The sequence below is a fragment of the Mirounga angustirostris genome, unplaced genomic scaffold, assembly GCF_029215605.1.
Source record: "Mirounga angustirostris isolate CCGP_5_RB_7025 unplaced genomic scaffold, mMirAng1.0.hap1 SCAF_10, whole genome shotgun sequence".
NCBI lineage: Eukaryota > Metazoa > Chordata > Mammalia > Carnivora > Phocidae > Mirounga > Mirounga angustirostris.
In genome coordinates, this window is record NW_026991718.1 from 53,045,839 (window position 1) to 53,060,749 (window position 14,911).

General features: G+C 36.3%; 1 protein-coding gene across 3 annotated transcripts in view; it reads right to left on the minus strand.

Moving 5' to 3' along the window:
* The window catches only part of APLF (aprataxin and PNKP like factor), a 98,792-nt gene that overhangs the window by 12,200 nt on the left and 71,681 nt on the right, over nt 1-14,911 (minus strand). For 2 of the 3 annotated variants that reach the window (XM_064572416.1, XM_064572417.1), the window contains exon 9: nt 769-815. In XM_064572416.1, the coding sequence (XP_064428486.1) occupies nt 769-815 (47 nt within the window). Of the gene's footprint in view, nt 1-768; nt 816-2,985; nt 3,055-14,911 lie in introns of all 3 variants that reach the window. The other variant, XR_010405653.1, reaches the window with a different exon arrangement.

Genomic DNA, 14,911 nt, shown 5'->3' on the forward strand with positions numbered 1-14,911 from the left:
CTCATTCTGTGGGCAGAAATACTGTGTGCCAAATTTGCCTCTGCATTATATAAATGATATGAAGAAGCCAGAATTTGTTAAAGGTAAAAAGTATTCGAGTTTGGAACTGGGAAAAGAGAAGGTAGAATGGATGCCTGCACCTCGGACTGAAGGACATTTGATGGTTGCTTCTCTGGTATCTGTCCTCCCTCGCTCTCTTTCCCCCAAAACTTTAGTTTCCGTCAGGCATCCCTGTGGTTCTGAAGAAGGAGACCCTACCCTAGTTCCAGGGGTGGTACAAACTCATCAGTGATCCCAGTAATTCATATAGTCCCTTTGTGGGGGGAAGAGCCAGTCTTAGGATGATAATGACCCCCTCTAAAGACAGAATGATGAAAGGAAATTGGGTCATTGGTGACATTACTGACATTACTAATGAGCCAAAGCAGTAAATCTTTTCTAAATCCATCCACACTTTGGATTTTTCACTTAAAGAAGTCAGTAAGTTCTCATTATCACTTAGGCTAGTTTGAGATTTTGTTTTCAGATACTGGTCAATGAGAGAATTCTAAAAGATATAAGGATAAATATATTGTTGTGCAATGATTGTAGAAAACATTTGGTGTACAAAAAATTTATCACTCTTTTTAATCTAAGGAAAATCATTAAAATCAGCAAATTCATAGAAGCAGAGATAAAAAAAAATTCACATAACTGGAAATTGTACCTAGGTTTAACAAGAGAATCATTTGAATATTTCATTTTGTTTCCTGAAGTAAAATTACTTACCTGGAAGTGCACTATGTCTGTATTCTATCTTGTGCTGGGGATTCTTCCTAAAAAAAAAGGAGAAATCAAAACTAAGACCTAGTTTTCCAATCACTAAATATTAGTAGGACTATTTAAATTAAACTAGAACAAGAACAACAACAAAAATAAACAAGAACACTCACTAACCTACAAATAAAATTAGGCCCCAATAAGCCTCTTATTGAAAAGCATTCACTTTTTTTGTTAACTATGGTCACCATGCTGTACAAACCATTTACTTTTTTTTTTAAGAATTTATTTATTTGAGAGAGAGCATGAGCAAGGGGAGAGGCAGAGGAAAAGCAAGAAGCAGACTCCCTGCTGAGCAGGGAGCCTGACATGGGGCTGATCCCAGGACCGTGGGATTATGACCTGAGCCAAAGACAGATGCTTAACTGACTGAGCCACCGAGGCACCCCCCAAAGCATTTGCTTTTTAATTACAACATTTATTAAGTGCCTATTACAGTCCAGGCATATTTCTAGATGCAAAGTTATACTGGTGAACCAGACAAAAGTTTTTCCCTCATGACTTACTGGAGAAAAACAGTATGAGATGAAGTACAATATATCATATTCCCAAAATATGATACACTGTATTTCTAAAATGTCAATGCCATATATCACATATATAAACATACAAATGTATAATAGTGTATAAAACATAGAACACAAAGTATCAAATATGTGTGTGTATGTATGTGTTTGTAATGTCTAAAAGGATACTTTTAGGGTCTTCTTGAATCCAAAGACAAGCATCTAAGTCATGTCTCTAAAGATCCTCAATTGTTAGGAGAAAACAAAAGTCAATTTGCATTGAGAAATTTATACGACATATTCCAAAGTCATACAGAACCTACTGTTTGGATATCTATTTTTTATTTTATGTACCTATGATCTCTTCTATTATTTTATTAGTTAAATGAGTGTTGGGGTACACTATATATAAAGCACTCTCCAGATAATGCAAAACTGCCCAGGCAGCAAAAATCCAAAGCAGTAACTGGTCGATCATGACCCACTTGATGGGGACCTCTCTTGGGGGACTGACATAGGAGAGCTGGGGTACACTGACAATAGGTATGTGCTGAAGTGCACAGCTCATACAAAGCTGTTGTGAGGATTCATGAAGAATACAGAGCAAGTCCTTAGTCCAAGGACGTGATAGGTTGTAAGTAATTAATGTTAGTCATTGACACATCCATCATTGGTTCAATAAATAGTCATGGGGCACTAATTATATGTCAGGCTCTGTGTCAGGTGTCAGAGACATTTCTTATTGCTAATATCTCTTCTTTTGGGGGATCACTTTTCATACACTGTGAGCCTTTAACACAGTACAAAACTGCAACCACACAGTTAATTAGGGTCATAACTCAACAGTTTCGAAAAGTGGAAAAAGATTCTACAAAAGATTGTGCATTTGGAATAATTAACCCAAATCTGACCTCTTAATGGAAAAGACACTTCAAAGTTAAGAGAAAGAAACTGGACAACTTCAATGTGGCCAAGAGAGCTGCACGTGAACAAAGCTGCAGGGACGATTTGTGGGAAGACTGACTTGTTGAATGCAGTCTTTATGAAAATGCAATTAATGCTGGACTTCAGGGGAGGAGGAACAGAAACATGAGGGACAGGGACATTAATACCAAAGTTATTCTTCATCAGTAACCTAGAAAAAGATTGTTGGTCATTTGAGAGTATTTTTGGTAACCTTTTAAAAAATCTTTTTGTGTGAGTGTGGTAAAATTAAATACACTGGTAGCTTTTTGTTTTGAAAAAAATGTCAAACCTATTGATAAGTAGCAAGATTAGTACACTAAAATTCCATACACCTCTGTGAGATTCTTCAAGTGTTAACAATTCTATACAGATGCCCCATTGTTGTTATTACTATTACTATTTATAGTCTTCTGAGATTTAAAATCTTTTGGTCCTTTTTAATATATATATTTTTCAGGTTCCAAGCAGTCCTAACTTTTCCCACTTTGCCCTTAATAATTAAGAAAAAATTTATTGAACAGTTAAATATGGTCTTGTTTGCTACTACAGCCTCTTTCAAAGGCTGCTTTTAGAAAGTCTCAAGTAAGTGAATGTCAGTCTTTAAAAATAAGTACAGAAATAGACAGAGGGCCTGAATAGAATTTTTCCAAAGAAGACATATGGATAGCCAACAGACATATGAAAAGATGCTCACCATCACTAATCATCAAGGAACTGCAAATCAAATCCACAATGAGGTATCACCTTACACCTGTCAGAATGGCTAAAATCAAGAACACAACAAATAACAAGTGTTGGTGAGGAGTGGAGAAAAAGGAACTCTTGTGCACTGTTGGTGGAAATGTGAATTGGTGCAGCCACTGTGGAAAACAGCATGGAGGTTCCTCAAAAATTAAAAGCAGAAATACCATATGATCCAATAATTCTACAACTGGATATTTACCCAAAAAAAACAAAAACACTAATTTGAAAGGATATATGCACCCCTATGTTTACTGTAGCATTATTTATAATTGCCAAGATATGGAAGCAACCTAAGAGTCTGTCGATAGACAAGTGGATAAGGACGATGTGGTGTGTGTGTCTGTCTGTCTGTCTGTAATATTATATAGCCATAAATAAGGATGAGATCATGCCATTTGCAACAACATGGATAGCCCTAGAGGAAATTATGCTAAATGAAATAAATCAGACTGAGAAAGACAAATACCATATGATTTCACTCATATGTGGAATCTGAAAAAAATCCAAATGAATATAAACAAACAAACAAAAGCAGAATCAGACCTATAAACACAGAGAACAAACTGATGGTTGCCAGAAGGGAGGAGAGTGGGAGGATGGGGAAAATGGGAGAAGGAGAGTGGGAGATATAGGCTTCCGGTTATGGAATCAATAAGTCATGGGAATAAAACACACAACATAAGGAATACACTCAATGATATTATAATAGGTTATATGGTAACAGATGGTAGCTACCCTTGTGGTCAGCATAGCATAATACATAAACTTGTTGAATCACTATGTTGTACACCTGAAACTAATGTAACTTGTGTGTCAATTACACTCATATAAAAAAAAAAAGTACAGAAAATGGATACAGAGACTCAAGTACAGTTTATGCACCAAATACCAGTTAAAAGACTGCTGATAACAGTTATCACCACCAGAGAGACTGAAAGTGAGAATAACTGTTTTTAAAGGCAAATGGGGTGAGGGCAGGGGTACTGATTCAACCTTAAGGTTGCAGAAGATAGTTCCCCCTTCTCTATTATCTTGAAATACAACCACAATGGCACTCACAAACCCCACCTACATAATCTAACCTCACATACTGCCTAGGAAAAAGGCAAACCACTTCAGAATAAAAGATAAGCAAAAAAGTTTTACACTTGTATATTCTGAAAGGAAGAGCAGAAAAGTGTATTTTGAAATTTTGTACTCAGAAAAGGAAAAGATTTTCAGCTCCATGGACAGATTTTCATCTGCCTTGTGGGGGGGCGGGGATGTTTCTAAGGCTCTGATAATAGTTTCCATCCTTTCCTAGGAGAACTTGCTATTTTCATAAAAAGACAAGTATACAGGCGCCTGGGTGGCTTGGTCAGTTAAGCGTCTGCCTTCGGCTCAGGCCATGATCCCAGGGTCCTGGGATCGAGCCCCACATCGGGCTCCCTGCTCGGTGGGAAGCCTGCTTCTCTCTCTGCCTGCCACTCCCCCTGCTTGTGCTCTCTCTCTGTCAAATGAATAAATCTTTTTTTTTTTTTTTTAAGATTTTATCCATTTATTTGACAGAGAGAGAGACAGCGAGAGAGTGAACACAAGCAGGGGGAGTGGGAGAGGGAGAAGCAGGTTTCCCGCCGAGCAGGGAGCCTGATGCGGGGCTCAATCCCAGGACCCTGAGACCATGACCTGAGCCGAAGGCAGACGGTTAATGACTGAGCCATCCGGGTGCCTTTGAATAAGCCATCCGGGTGCCCTTGAATAAATAAAATCTTAAAAAAAGAAGAAAAAAAAAGACAAGTATAAGACTAATGGAAACCAGAAGAAACTAGTCGATTTAGTACTTTTCCACCTTTAGAGGCCAAACTTCCAATTTAGTTTTAACAAATTCATCTACTAGAATGTAGATTTTTTTTAAGGTAAAAGTTTTTTTAATTAAGCTTTTACATGAGTTTCCAAAATGATGGAATATTTTATATTTTCCTATTTAATAAGAAAAAAGAAACTTTTTTTGCTAACTTTACTATTATTTCTTAAAATAACTGTTGAAAGGAACCTGACAGAATATTGTCAATATTATATTGACACAATACAAACTGAAGTTTAAAATTCTCATTGGTTGGAGCACAAAAAGCAGTTTCTAGTAATTTCTAGACTGATAATAAGTGTTTCTGAGTTCATGTTAATAGTTAATATTTTTATAGTAAACCTAATCCATGGATCCTGATGTTTTCAGAACCCTATCCTTTGAAAAGCAGTTTTTCTACTGGAAATATGCCAGAGAATGCCTATTCTCATTAGATTGAAAAGAATGTCAATGTGCTGAAACTGCTTTGTATTCACACTTACAAAGGTAATAATCAAAGTACTCACTGAATCTTTTTATGCAAACCTAACACTAAAACATGTTAGAATTTCCTGCCATTAACAATTCATGTTACTTCCCCAGGAAACAATGAAAATGTAGCAATCATATTAAGCAGACTCCACCGCAATCAGGTTCCTGAGATACTGACTGGTCAACATCACCAGACACTTAGCTCTAGTCAGTCAATCATGCAAGGAACACAGGAACACACAGTCCTTCACAAATGCTTAAGAGATAGATGCCACTGTGTCTTGGATCTGTTCTCATCTGGCTGGCTGAACTTTGGATCACTGGCATTGCTATGGAAGGGGCTCAGGTTTCAGGATCAGAAGAGCTAATTAGGAATTCAAACTATACCTTTTACTGGTTGTGTGATTCAGGCAAAGTCCTATAAACCAAGTCACCATTTACTTATCCGTAAAGCAGGGATAATACTGCTTAGCTCACACAGGGCTGTTCCGAAGGTTAAATGAAGTAATATGCATAAACACTTGTAGGCTATTAAGTATATTCCACGTGTCAGCTATTTTTATGGAAACAGAAATTAATTTTACTTTGAGATAGCCAACAACGTTTGGAAACTCTGTGTGCCAGTAAAAGTAATTACCAATTAAAAAGTGCATGTGGACTGAAAAAAATAAAAAATTTTAAGTCTATTAAATAATAAAATATAGGGAAAAAGTACTTTCCAATTAATACTAAATAGCTGAATTTTGTTTTTAATAATATGTATTATTATGACTGAATATTTTCCCCATCATACTTCACATTTTTATGGAATATTTTCTCTTTTTTTTAAAATTTTTTTATTTGTCAGAGAGGGAGAACACACACACAACAAGCAGGGGGAGCAGCAGGAAGAGGGAGAAGCAGACTCCCCGCTGAGCAGGGAGCCCCATATGGGACTTGATCCCAGGACCTTGGGATCATGACCTGAGCCCATGGCAAATGCTTAACCGACTGAGCCACCCAGGCATCCCTATGGAATATCTTCTAACATTCACCTGTGCATATCTCAGTTGCAAAAATCAGTCATTTCATAACAAGGCAGAATGTCTTTTTCATATAACCCTGGGTTAGGGCTAAGTGGCAGTTTTGTACAGCTCTTTGGCGGCATATGAGCATTTGAAATAACTTTCAAGGATAATGCCAAATTCCACCCAGGACTTTTCCTAATACTAAATGGAAACACTCAGAGTTCATTCATAAAAGATTTACATCCATCTTTTTCACAATGGCATTTTCTGTAACTTAGCAGGCCTCAAAATTCTTTCTGAGTTGGTTTTTTTTTTTTTTTTTTGCATTACTATTACTTATTAATGGTAATCTTTGGTTTCTAAACATAACACTATACACCCATAACCACACCAGGGTTTCAGGAGCCATTATATTGTAAAATATACATTTTCCAAAAAAAATTCTGATTTTAATGATATTGGTATTGGTATAAATACATATCTGAAGAAAAACACTCCAGGAAGAGTGTCTGTAAAATGTCTATAAATTTGCTAAGGCCCTGAGATAGGAAACAAGCTAGGTATTTGGAAAAACATATAGATTTATAAAGCTCAAAGAGAATGAATGAGAAAGAAAACAGTAGGAAATGAAGTCAGAGAAGGACAAGCTATGGTAAAGAGTTTCGTGGGAAAGTACTGGGAGATTTTGATTAAGAAAACATGATATGACTTAATTTTAGAGAATTATTCTGGTTGCTTATGGAAAATGAACCACAGGAAGGCAAGAGGAGAAACAAGGGTTATCAGTTAAGAAGCTACTGCAGTACTTCAGAGGTAAGATGTGGTGGTTATGACTACAATGGTAGAGGTAGGGGAAGAGAGAAGTGCTCAGGGTCCTAATATATTTTCAAGGATGAAATGGCAAGAACCACTGATGGACTGAATGAGTGACATGAAGAAAAGAGAAAAATCAAGGCTGTTTCTAGGTTTGAGGCCTAAACACTGTGTGAATGGTGAAGTCATTTACACAGGTGGAGAACACTTGGGAAAGAGTTGTTTTCATGATAAAAATCCAGAGTTCTATTTCAGATGTAATAAGTTTGAACTACCTATTTTACAACCAAGTGTACGAGTCTGGAGCCATTTAATTGAATCAGATGCCACCAGGAGTAAGAACAAATATAGAGAAGGGTCTCACTCAGGGAACTGAGCCCTGTGGCTCAGTGATAATTACAGGTAGGGAAAAAGAAGAGGAGGTAGCAAAGAAGGCTAAGCAAGAACAGACCAGGAATATGACCGGTCTGGCTTTATGGACATGAATAAATTGCTCTCTGCTCTGGATATTGCCATTACTCAGTGTAAGACCCTTGAACACAAATGATCCAACCTCTGAGTTTCCCATGTTTTCATGAGGAATTGAAGCCCAGTAAAATAAAATGACAAGCAAAGTTATGCTGCAGAGTTGGTACAACCATCTAGAACCCAAGTCCACCGACTTAAAAAACACATTATCTCTCCACCATAAAGAGCTACCTAAAGATTAACTAGGCAATGGTAACAAGAACAGAATCATACTTTTTATTTTTGTTTACTTCCAAAGAAGTAACTTAATACCCAAAGTAACTTAATTAAGTAACTTAATACACAAAATTTTAAATGAATCTGAAGCACTATTTTACATCCGCTTCTGTAATAGTGACTACTAGCATGTTGGATGCTCAATATTTGCTCAGTGAATAAGTGATCATACTATATTTTTGTTTTCATTCCAGAATATCTTGCATTTTTGAAAGTCAACATCTATTTTAAAACCTAAAGCAAAAGCACAAATCCTATGTTATCAAATATCTAAGTCCCAAAATTTAGAGGAAAAAGAAGAGCTAGTAAATATGGTCTTTATTAAATAATAAAAGAGTAAACCAGAATAAGATAATACAAAGTAGCCAATTTGTTAATTGAACATGATTACCTTTACTACCCATGCCAAAATAACTCTGAAAATTCTTACACATACATGCAATTAATACTATACGTAACAAAAAAAATCAAATTTTTTCTCATTATGAAAATAGGTGCATATTCAAATAAAGGAGTAAGAAAAACAAAACCACATGACATTCCAATACATTTTTCAAGGCTACATAAACATAATTGATGTCATTACTACTATTTCTAAATGAAGTTTTAAAAAAAATTATAGCCAAGTCTTATGTAAAACTGCATAACTAAGGCCTGTGTATGTAGTCTAAGATACTTTCTTCTAAGATGATATTCTTATACATGATTAAAGAACTGCAAGCATGGCAGACAATGATAGGTTATTTCCTCTATATGCAGATCCTATAAAAATGGATTAAGATTCTAACAACTTTGATTATTCTTAACTGTAAATAAAATAATTGAGACAGCTGGGTGGCTCAGTCGGTTAAGCAGCTGCCTTAGGCTCAGGTCATGATCCCGGGGTCCCGGGATTGAGCCCCACATCGGGCTCCAGGCTCCCTGCTCCCTGCTTCTCTGCCTGCCACTTCCCCTGCTTGTGCTCGCTCACTCTCTTGCTCTGTCTCAGATAAATACATAAATAAAATCTTTTTAAAAAAATGATTGATGGCCTCACATGATTGATTCTGGGAATCTCAACTACCAGACAACTAGAGTTTCCCTATTAAAACCTATTTATTTTGCCTCACATAAAATAATATGGATTTACATTAAACACACATTCTTAATTTTTATGAAGCAGCTCCCCAAAATCAGTATCTTCTGGTCTGAAGTATACATCTGCACATATGATCAATTAAGATAATATTGCAATAATTTGGAACACTTTTCAAAAATAAAAGAGAGGTGCCTGGGTGGCTCAGTCGATTGAGCGACTGACACAGGTTATGATCTCAGGGTCCTGAGATCAAGCCCCATGTTGGGCTCCAACCTGAGTGTGGAGCCTGCTTGAGATTTTCTTTCTCCCTCTCCTTCTCCCCAACCCCCACCCCGGCTCATGTGCACATGCACACGCACTCTCTCTAAATAAAAAATATAAATAAATTAAAAAGAGGAAATAGCAAAAAATTTTAGATCATAGCTATAAATTTGGATCAGCAAATAAAAGATAATGAATTTACTATCAAATATATTTTTTAAAAAATGAATTATGCTTGTTGCAAAACACTGTGTTCTTTCAACTACACAGATCACGTTGCAGATTCATTACAGTGAGAGCACTTACAGTTGATAACTAATACACTTCCTTACGTCATCCCTCTTAGAAGGTATTATAATTAAAAAAATAAAAAGTAGGTCATTAGCTTCCAAAAAACATCAAGGCATCAACATTTTCATTGCATAATACATACCTGCCTTAAGTTTTTAAGTCCGAGGCAAATGTATGTGAGTTTGACTTTACATTTTTACACTAAACTGGTTGAAGATGGATTCCATTCATTTTAGTGTATATATATTCTAAAGTTAGAGCCTAATTTAACAAACAAGAACAGGAGTAACGCACTGCATAAAATCCTATTACACACCAGAGGAAGTGAATGAGTCAGAGGCAGGCACAACAATCACTGGGTTATATTAGACATTAAGTATCTAATGTTCTAATTCAGACAAGTACCTTAAGCTAATCAAATGCATTAAACTGAGCAAGTCTTCTGACTATAGTGTACAGCACAAAAGGAATAAATCAGATTTATTAATGGGCAAGATACTTAAAATGACAACATTAACTAGTTCTTTCATATTACCATTTTTTCAGGTTAATTTAATTTTGTGAGGTTTAAAAATTATAATGTCAGAAAATTTTAGTAATACCTGTAGTCTAGAAAAGAATAAAATTTAATAATTAAATATCTTTTTTAAACATCAACCTCTTATATGGGCTTTAGGAATCTTTATTTTTACTATAGCATGCATTTAAAATGTGATTCATATCTGTTTTTCTGAATGGCTGAAAATGAAATATATCCATATATGTGTACTTTGGTATTTTCATATTTGCTCTATCGTGATAAAAACTTTGACCATAGACAGCAATACTTGGAAATACAGTATCATATAAATTTAGGTAGCTGACATAGTATAAAACTGCGATTATTTAGTATACTGTACACAATTGAGATCACGTATATATTTCAAAAAGAGAAACTGAATTGCACACATTTAAGGGATTAGAGGGTAAAACTGGAAAGCAAAAACAAACAAAAAACAAAAAACCAACTCAGTATTTCACTTGAGAGACTGTTTTTACTTGAGAATAATTCTTATCCTGTTTCGTGAAGGCAAATTTTCAAAGATAAAAAGCAAATAAAAGTGTTTCAGCCATAAATTTCATCTCCCTTCCAAATGCGTCAACCATCATGGAAAACAGGCTTATCATGGCTCTACTTTTAGAATATATATATGTTTTTTACTTCTGTAAATACAATAATTTCTGGCTGATTTTTGTGGGTTATTTTATGATCTGTGAGACTTCGGTATTTTTCTTCTGTGGCTATAGGAAAAATCTAGCATGCATTTACATTAAAACTTGCTTTTAAGTAAACCAAATTAGAACATTTTATCATTCTAATATAGTAGGCTTATATTCTAGCACTGTAGCAATAAAAATCTAGTCCCAAGATGGAATCACTCCTGCCTGGGGTGGCATGTCAGCAAACCAACACTTAGATAACTTTCAAGTCCCTATAAATGCTCTCTTTGACCCAAAACACAATATATCCAGTCTGCCAACCCCCAAATGCCATACCAACTCTGGGCTCTATACTTACTTCCTTGTTTTTTCTCACCTCAGATAAGGTTGACTCTGTGGCCCCAGCTAATCAGATATTTTCTATTATTCTCTTCCTTGTTCTTTATTCTTGGTTTCCCACATTCTGACCTATTCTGCATCCTGGGATGGAGCCCACTGTGGGCTCCCTGCTCAGCGGGGAGTCTGCTTCTGTCCCTCCCACCACTTGCATAGTGCACACATTCACACTCGCTCTCTCTCCCTCTCTCAAATAAATAAATATTTTTTAAAAAAATGATATATTCTTGCAAATCAAGATTGTTAAAGAGTAAATTGCTAAAACTAAAGTGATGTTATATTATCATCAATGACATCTACTAGATCATGTTTTTTGCCTAAATAATAATAATAAGGTGTCAAGAAAGAGTATATAACTATATATCATGCTTCCATAACTAGGGTTTCTTCTATTGTTTTGATAATCTGAAAAATTCACAATTTCTTCAATCAACGTAACTTATCTAGAGGTTTTTTTTTAACTCCAAAAAACTCAAAACTTTGCCATTTGAATAAAAAACAAACACTGTTAATACTTTAGAAAGCCATGAATAGGGGTGCCTCGGTGGCTCAGTCAGTTAAGCATCTGCCTTTGGCTCAGGTCATGATCTCCAGGCCCTGAGACTGAACCCTGCATCAGGCTCCCTGCTCAGTGGGGAGTCTGCTTCTCCCTCTCCCTCTGCCCCTCCTCCGTGTTTGTGCTCTCTCTCTCAAAAAAATAAATAAAATCTTAAAAAAATAAAGAAAGGAAGGAAGGAAGCCAGCCAGTCAGCCAGTCATGAATAACAATGGTGTAGTCAGGCCCTGACACAGAGAAATGCTGGAATGGAGGAGGGAAGAGAGTTGGTTTTCATCTCACTGGCTTTAGAGTCTTAGTCAACTCATTAACCTTTCTTGTTCCCACTCCTTTATTTGTAAAACAGTAGTCAGGGTAAGCGATCATATCTAACGTTCTCCAAGAGTCTCTCTGAACTGTAATTAAAATTAACAAGGGAGGGGCGCCTGGGTGCCTCAGTCGTTAAGCATCTGCCTTCAGCTCAGGTCATGATCCCAGGGTCCTGGGATCGAGCCCTGCATCGGGCTCCCTGCTCCACAGGAAGCCTGCTTCTCCCTCTCCCGCTCCCCCTGCTTGTGTTCCTTCTCTCGCTGTGTCTCTCTCTGTCAAATAAATAAATAAAAATCTTAAAAAAAAAAAAAAATTAACAAGGGAAAAAATCTTCAGATTTTATCTGCAAGTTGAACCAAGACACTAAGCAGCTCAACAGATGAAAAAAATACACTTTATGTATATATAAATATATTTAGATCTAGATCTGAAAGTTTCTATTAGCATATGTGGGTCACTGGCATTGGAGTAATTTCTCTTGATTACTCACTGCTCTGAACTCTCTTGAAGAGATTGATGACATGGAGGCAGCAATTTTTGACATTATTTTTGACAGTATTTGACATTTGATTATTCTTAGGAAGGTTTTATATTTTACATTCATTCTTTTCAAGAATAGGCACATTTGGATTTTGCTTCTGGGAAGGACATAGGACATCATGGCAGGCCAATATCTTAACAACTAGGAAAAAAACCCTGATAAACTGTAAAAATTATTTTTATAACAGAACTGTGGGAGCAATGAGAATTTTGGATTATCTAAAATTCCGGAGAAAAAGCCCTTCCTAGGTTATCTGACAATCACTGGCTATTTTCTTCCCTAGAGGTCTTTGCCAATTCTTGGTGTGGGCTAAAGAATAAGATTTGAGTCATTTGGAGGAACTCTAGTTGAGGAAAGAGAAACTTGCAGAGCTTTTCATGGTCTCATGGGGTTGTCATGACAATCTGAAAACTAAAAGAACCCCAAACACAAGGCTGATTCTTCCTAAGAAATAACTGCTGAGTTCCTGGAAAGTATGAGAGGTTTAAGGTCTGTGTCTGAAACTTCAAAATGGTAGAATGAAATCTCTAATTCATATCGTGTTTCAGAGATGAAGTCCCACTAGGGAGAAAGGATCTGCAACAAACACATAACTAGTCTCCTCTCAAGAAATGTGCCAGATTTTAGGATGTATGGGTGGTAGCCTAATATCCAAAGGGAAGTATCAGAGCTAAGAAGACAGAGACCTGCTTTTCTGTCAAAAGTCTAGACAAGTCATGCCAAAGAAACATGGACAAACCAAAAGCAGACTGAGTTTTATTAAAATAACAACATAGGTATTACTTACCCAAATCTCTGACTGGACAGAGATGACTACCCCCATCTGCCAAACAGGGAGGGGGGGCCTCACTGATGGAAGATAACATGCATAAAATGCAATATCTGAAATTATGAAATCTGTGGATAGGTTTATCAGCAGCTTAGACCCATGAGAAGAGAGAACTGCTGAGCTCTAAGACAAGCAACAGCAAATATCCAATCTGAAGCACAGAGGTAAAAAAAAAAAAGAATGGAAGGAATAAAATAATATATAAGAGACATATGGGACATAGTCAAAAGACTTAACATGGTTAATTTGAGAAGAATGAGGGAAGACATAGAATGGGGGAGAACAATATCTGAGAGATGAGATAATAGCTAAGCAATCTCCTCAAACTAACAAAGACAACAACCTGCAAAAAAGCTCAATGAACCCCAAACAGGATGAATGTCAAAAAAAATCATACCTAAACACATGTTAGTTAAACTGTTGAAAGTAAAAGCAATGAGGGGCACCTGGCTGGCTCAGTTGGTAGAACATGAGACTCTTAATCTTGGGGTCGTGAGTTTGAGCCCCATGTTGAGGGTCGAGTTTACCTTAAAAAAAAAAAAAAAAAGCAATGATAAAAATCTTAAAAATGGCCAGAGGAAAGCCATGTTAATTTCAAAGCAACAATAAGACAAACAAGTAACTTTCAACAGAAACTATGGATGCAAGAGTCAATGGAATGTCTTTAAAGTGATAAAAAAAAAAAAAAAAAAAGCAAAGGTGCCAAGCTAGAATTCTACACCCAGTGAAAAGAGCCACCAAGCAATCGATCATTCAGGACATATTCAGACACATAAAAGCTGAAAAAATCCCTTCCCACAAGATTTTCACTAGAGAAATACTAAAAGACGTTCCTAAGACTAAGAAAATGATCCCAGATTAAAGGATAAAACTTCAGAAATAAAAGAAGGCCACCCAAAATGATAAATGTGTCAATAAATATGAGAATGCTGATGCTTAAAATTTAAGAAAACAAGAGCAATGCCTTACAAGTTAACATGTGTAAAGGTAAAAATTGTGACAGCAATATTTTTTTAAAAGGGCAGAGGAGGAAGTAAATGGACTTTAACTGATAAAAGATTACTGTTCTGTTTCAGAAGTGGTAAAAGAATCACAGTATGGTAGACTGTAATAAGTCAGTGATGCCTATTAAAATCAAATGTAACTACTGAAAAAAAAGAATTTATAAATAAAAAATTAATGGAGGAGAAAAAAATGGAATGACATCATTTGCTTAATCCAAAAGAGGTCAGAAAAAGAATAAAGGAACAAGGAATATATGGGACAAATAGAAAACAAATAGCAAAATGGCAAAATTAAACTTAAAAATATCAGTAATTGTATTAAATATAATTGACTAAACAATCCATTGAAAAAGCAGACTATCAGGCTGGATTAAAAATAAAACCAATGGGGCGCCTGGGTGGCTCAGGCGTTAAGCGTCTGCCTTCGGCTCAGGTCATGATCCCAGGGTCCTGGGATCAAGCCCCGCATCAGGCTCCCTGACCCGCGGGAGGCCTACTTCTCCCTCTCCCGCTCCCCCTGCTTGTGTTCCCTC